At 34.8% G+C, this 6,773-nt stretch overlaps 1 protein-coding gene across 1 annotated transcript in view; it reads left to right on the forward strand.

Annotated features, from left to right (window-relative positions):
• MORC1 (MORC family CW-type zinc finger 1) overlaps positions 1 to 5,353 on the forward strand; it is a 114,674-nt gene extending 109,321 nt beyond the window's left edge. Inside the window, exons 19-20 of the mRNA XM_074338653.2 lie at positions 843 to 1,037; positions 3,787 to 5,353. Of these exons, the coding sequence (XP_074194754.2) occupies positions 843 to 1,037; positions 3,787 to 3,924 (333 nt within the window). The 3' untranslated portion in view covers positions 3,925 to 5,353. The remainder of the gene's footprint in view (positions 1 to 842; positions 1,038 to 3,786) is intronic.
• Positions 5,354 to 6,773: the final 1,420 nt, after the last annotated feature.

The raw sequence follows: 6,773 nt of genomic DNA on the forward strand, positions 1-6,773 counted from the left end.
TGAGCTACCTTATAATTTTCCTGGTAACCCAGTGAGTCATATTAGAACACAGAAATCTCCTTACTACAGAAACATTCAAGTGTTTCTGAAAACAGGATTTGCCCTGTATCTCTTTTCTCAGACTATACCCTGGCCCTCTCAAAATGTTGATACAAGCAATTAATGTCATTTTGCAATTGAAGTATTTGGCCTCTTCATTACCCCTTTCTATTTTGTGAGTACCTCAAGCACAACATGAGCTCTTGGAAAACAACCAAGGCTCTTAAATTAGCGAGGGTCATATGCATAAGTATGACCACACTCTTTGCATCAGGAAAAGAAATCCAAAGAGAGTGACAGAACAGGAATGCCTCCTACTATATATAGTTTTTGTGCTACTCAGGTGCTACATACTCGAGTTATAAATAACATGACATTATCTGCCATGAAACCCCTGAGTGGCTGGCCATTCTGTCATTGTCTATGAGTTACTGGTTCTGTGGAGAGAGAGTTACAGGTGCCTGCCCACTTGGTGTCTTGAATAAGTTGGTATCACTAGTGAGAGAACAAATTCAACCATTACTGAGTTCCTTCTTCGTTCCAAAGCAAAGGAATGCATGGGTGTGACTCTGTCCTTATATAATAGTTACTGGACTGTTGTACATTTCACCTCTTCTCTTTTCCTCTTCCATCAGATTTTAAGTTCCTTAAGAGTATCAACATTCTTAAATTTATTCCACTAATAATATGGAGTTGACACTTGGTAGATGTGTGCATAATTGAAATGTGAAATTTCTGTCTGATATTAGAGGGAAAAGTAAATTTTAAAAATATCCTAAAACTGTTTTTAAAAACATTCCCAGATCCAGAAGATTTACATGGTCCAATATGAAAAAAACCTGAAGAGAAAAATGCAGTCTATTATCTACGATGCTAATAGAAGAGGGGTGATTAATGAAATATCTCTCATGCAATGTGAAAAAAAAAGAAAAGTTACTGAAGATAAACTGAATAATCTTCGTGTAAAGCTGGCAGCATTGTTACAAAAACTTCAGCTGGTAAGTGATGAAATTTTATTTCAGTGGTAGGAATATACTTTGTGGGAAGAGCATTCAGCTAGTTTCCTCTTCTAACGTTGTCATTCATTTATTGACCTTGGACAAGTCACTTAACCTAGCCCTTACTCTTCCTATAAGGATAAGGGAATCATAAATAAGTGAACTTTGAAAGTATATATTAGAACATTTTTTAAAGATCTATTATTTTTTTCTCTTGACAAAATCAGAATCGTTTCCTGTGCTGTTGATATAGTTTGATTACCCTCAGTGTCTCCTCAATAGCATGTCTCTAGTGGGAAATATTGCTTTTTTTTTTTTCTGACAGCAAAATACGTTCATTTAATTTTATCCTAATACATTAAAAATCGACTCCTCTAATCTTAGAGGAGAAATTGGAGAGGTCAGAAAGTATGGATTATTGTTTGTATATTTTAATGTATAAAGAATTCCGCTTCTATGATAGATTGAGCTGGTGAGGAAAGGCCCATCTTCTACTACAGCACATAGAAATGTTAGATAGAATGCATCAAAAAAATAAAAATAAAAATTCATAGCCAAAGTTGAAACGTCTTTCTGTAGATGTTAGAAATAAATTGAGAAATCAACAGTGAGCTAGGAAGCACATGGCATTTTCCTCAGAAGAGGCCCTGAGTCTGGGAAGTTCACGGGCCCTGTGTGGGCTGTGTGGATAAGAGGCGGAAGCTGAGGCCCCTGCAGAGAGCCCTGACTGGAGGGCTGAAGGGTTGCCTTGCCTGGGAAGGGGCTTGGGGAGAGACAGGGAAACTCGCTGTACACCAGTGTAGTACGTGATGAGCAAGGACTTTGAAGCCAGACTGCCTGGGTTTCCGTCCTGGCTGTGAACATTTCAAGGACAGAGTCCATTCTTCCTTCAAAAAATACACATCTTTTGGTTTCTCTGGGAATTATCCTATGTTAAATACAGAGTAAAATGCAGAAAATATTTTTGTTTAATTGAAGTATAGAGCCAAAAGAGGAGATCCCCATGTATTTGGGTGGTCTAGGCAGTAATTAAAATGCTTCATTATTAAATTAAAAAAGGACAGTTAATGTGCTTTCCATATAATGGTAATTTTGTGTGTGTGCGTCTATTGACAATACTAACTAAACCTATTATTTGAGTTTATTGCTGTAAGTGGATTTGAGTGGAGCTCCTTTTGGTTCTTGGGACTCTAAAGGGTGGGGAATATTTTTATGTGTATAAGGTCTGATAGAAAGCCTGGTACATGGTAAAGTTTCAGTGATACTTGTTGCACTAACAAGAAAAACTAGAGAGACCAAAGAAATTCTATGTCATAGAAATTGAATACCACACTCTATCAAAAAAGTTCATAAAAATTGTTGGTTGTTAGAATGTCAAATCTATGTTTGGCTAGGGAAAAAAATGAAAGAAGAATAATTTGCTCTACCTTCTATGCCAAATCCCTGGGTTCTCTCCCATAATAGTCAGGGTAATTATACTAATTTAATTTGCTTTATTCACAAAGTTTAGTAAGGATAGGAGGGTTTTAGCCTGAAGAATATGAAACACTTTGTCTAGTATAATTGGAGAAGTAGTTAAAGGGCTCCCGCCCAAATATATTTACTCTCATCCCCAACTTGAAATTTCCTTTTTCACTGTCTCTGATTGCCAGAGCATCTGCAGTGGAATAGAGCACAGACGTGAGATGAGGTGGACCCGAAGCAGATGGAGTGGGGCAACCACATGTAGAAGCTGGGGACAGAACCCCCCTAGTAGGAAGTCTAGTCCATGAGGTACAGAGCAGTAGCCAAATGCAAGGTGGGTTGCATTCGACTTGGCTGAACAGACCAAGAATGGTCAGTTTCAGGAAGAGTCACATAGGGTATTCCTCAGGCTCAGTGAATATTTGGAAATTTCGGTGACTATCAATATCGTGGAAACCCATCTGCAGAATCAGGACCCCAGTCACAAAGCAGGGACTCAATACAGTGCAGCCTTGTTAGAGGACTGATCAAATCTAAGGCATAGGGAGCAAAGCAGAAGCACAGTTAATGGAACCAGATAAGGGATGGAGAAACTAGAATGGTGGTGCCAGGCACATATTGGGAACAATAATAGAAGTGGGATTGTTTCTGAATGGTCTTTCCTAAAAATTCTCTTACCCATCAGCTCAGTTAGAGAGTAAGTTGATGCTATGATTGGGCTTGAGGGGACTGAAATTTAAAGAGGGAGCAGTTGTCCAGCTGTTCATGAATCAAGAAGCCCAGGGAAGGAGAGCATGAAATTAATTTAAAGATCTGGGGGGAAAGGCAGAAAAGGGAACAAATGAGGGCAGAAAGACAAGGGTTGTGGAAAAAGACGCTATAGAGGAAAGAGGAGAAACAGAGAAGTCAGCATTTTCCTACTTGTCTGTTTTATCTGTAAGGCTAAAGATTCCTGAATTTTTAAAATGGGAGATGAGAGCCTACAACAGAGAAGGATGAGACGAGTTTTAGGAATATACCAAGTAATTAAATAGAAGGGAAAAAAACAACAGTTGAACTAATCTCCACTAAAGAAGAAAAATAATAATCCACATTACTAACCACTTATGAGCATAAAATGAGATTAAATGTGAAAACATCTTGAAAAGCTGAAAGCATTATTCAAATGCAAGGTGGGTTGCATTGCTACGTGAATCTTAGGGAGGACTGTGCAGAGGCCTCCCAGATTACAGCAATAAATCCTATAGCTTCTTCCCCTGCTATGATTGTTGCTTCTCTTTTTCAGGGCAGTCCAGCAGGAGACTTGGAGCAGATTGACACTTATTTAGAAGCTTTGCTTAAAGAAGATAATCTCCTTTTTCGGAACACTTTAAATAAAGGAACTGCAGATACAGGACATAGTCTCCCTTTAGAAAAAAAATGAAAGTACTTCTCAAAACTGAAAGTCAGGAAAGACAGTCCCATTTTTAAAATGCTAATAAGAAAAAGGAAGATTCTTTTCAAAGAGTATTTCCCTTTGTACTTGTTATTGTGAAGTTCATCCTGTTTAACACTAAAGAAATTGTGTGCTCTTTAGAAATGGAGAATGATTGGTAATTTCCATATTTCCCAGTCTTGTTCTCTAACTCTTCCTGTTCTTTCAGAAATTGTTTCTAGAGTTCTCTAATCCCCATGTGAGCTACTAAAATGGAAATGTCATTTTAGCTTAAATTTTGTTTTCACTTAAAAGACTAAAAACTGGAAAACAGTGGTTTTCAAAATCAATACATGAAAGCCTACAGAATCACCTCCTCTAGAAACTTGTGTTGGAAAAGACAGATGTTATGCCTTTTTCTCCAGTACGGCCAATACTTGGTAAAGCAGAAAATAGAAATCCTCAAACAACTTTGAGTTACAGTTTATATAATTTTATTGTTGAGTTATAGTAAAATAACAGATCTCCTAAGTATGTAAACACATATTAAACATATGTAAGAATTGTGTTTTTACATTTATACATATATGAGGAATCGTATTTTTACATTTTCTTTGATAACTGATTATTTTGTTTGTTTAGAAATGTCTGTAACCTCATACAAAAACAATAAACGTTTAGTATTTGTTTGTGGAATTGTATAATTTTAGTTTTATGTACATGCACAGAGTATAAAATTCAGAACATGTGAAGTGGAATACGGCGAAGTCTTCATCTAATGCTTGTCTTCAGGCACTTAGTTGCTCTTCTCAAGAGGCATGCTTTCACCAGTTACTTGTGAATACATCCAAATACCATCAATGTATATAAAACCATATAAATAATTGCATAGATACACTCGTAAATTTAGATGTAATAGCATCCAAAAAATGCTGTTGCTTTTTCCGCTTAATATACCTTCAAGATCCTTCCATATCAGGATCAGTATATGTAGAGCTGTCTCATTATCGTTGACTGCTCCTTATTATTCCATTCCCTGGACATACCAAAATTTATTTAACTATTCTCTTTTCAATGGATGTTTACATTTTTCCCATCCTTTTGGATTTACATGCACACAACAGAGAATATTCTTTTAAATATGTTCATTTCACATATGTGCAATTATATCTGTTAAATATATCTCAGAAGTTGAATTGCTGGGTCAAAGCATGTGTACAGTTTATTATTGATAATTACTGCCTAATAGCATTCCAAAAAATTTTATTAATATATACTCCCCAGCAATGTATGAGTGCCTGTTTCTTCATACCTTTATATACCCAATGAATTATCAAACTTTCTTATCTTGCTGATCAAAAGATGAAAAGCGATATACCCTTGTAGCTTTAATGTATATTTCTTATGAGTAAGGTTGAGTATCTCTTCATGTTTAAAATTAATTTGAATTTTTAAATTTGGCCTTTGTCCTTTTTCCTACTTGGTGGTATTTTGTTACTGATTTATAGGAACTATTTTCATATTAGGGAAATTATCTTATTAATATTATATGTATTACAAATATTTTCTCATAATTTTTCATTAAAAAATATTTTTATTTTATTTTATTAAATTTATTGGGGTGACAATTGTTAGTAAAATTACATAGATTTCAGGTGTACAATTCTGTATTATGTCATCTATAAATCCCATTGTGTGTTCATCACCCAGAATCAGTTCTCCTTCCATCACCACATATTTGATCCCCCTTACCCTCCCACCCCCCACCCCCCTTACCCTCTGGTAACCACTAAACTATTGTCTGTGTCTATGAGTTTCTGTTTCTCATTTGTTTGTCTTGTTCTTTTGTTGTAAAAAATATTTATAATGTTTTGAGCCATACAGGATTTTTAAAATTTTGGTTTAGTTTTTTGTTTATGGCTTTTGGGGTTTGTAGTCATATTTAGAGAGGACTTCCTAATGCTGAAAGTATAAAGAAATTTTACTTTGTTTTCTTATAATGATTTTAATAATTATATTGTTAAAACTTTGATTCATTTAGAATTTATTTTGGTGTAAGGAGTAAGTTAAAATTTTAATATTGTGTGTTTTTCCAGATTGCCATAGTATTGTCCCAGAATTATTAAGTGAATAATCAATCTTTCCCCATTTCCCCACACTGCTCTACAGTGCCAAAAGCATGTTTAATTCCTAATTGTATTTGTGCTGAGTTCTAAAAAAAAAACAACAAAAAAACTATTTTTTTCATTGATTGTTTCATTTTTTCTCACGTCAGACCCATGTTGTTTGGGTAGGGCTAGTCAATAATTTTACATTTCAAAATTTACTTGTATATCCTTGCATGTTTAATTTTCATTCAAACTTAGATTTAGCATTTCTAGTCACCTCTCAAATTTTATTTGTATTTTGTTGGGTTTATGATCATAGTATAAATCAAGATAGAGAGAATGCCTTTTTAAAAAAATACCATGTCTTCCTACCCAAGACCAAACAAAAATATGCCTTTCTATACGTTTAAGTCTTCATTGGTGCCCTATATTAGCATTTAAAATTTTTCTTCAAACACATGTAGCACATTCTAGTTATATTTATTGTAATTAATTAGATTTATTCTTTGATCTGTTATAAATTCTTTTCCCATTATCTTATAACTGATTAGTGCTTTAAGACTCCTGACTTCTGGATATCAGTATTGTATCCAATATAAGAATTATCATACTATTTATAATGGTTTTAAAGATTTTTTTTCCTGTATCAGCAAGTAATCATTATGCAGATTTTTGAAAAAGCATTAATGTATATGAAGAAGCACAGTGTCTGGATCTCGGGTCCTTGTACTCTTGACCTACCCAAAGGTT

Source organism: Rhinolophus sinicus, chromosome 17, assembly GCF_057876585.1.
Source record: "Rhinolophus sinicus isolate RSI-liver-muscle chromosome 17, RSI-T2T, whole genome shotgun sequence".
Classification (NCBI taxonomy): Eukaryota; Metazoa; Chordata; class Mammalia; order Chiroptera; family Rhinolophidae; genus Rhinolophus; species Rhinolophus sinicus.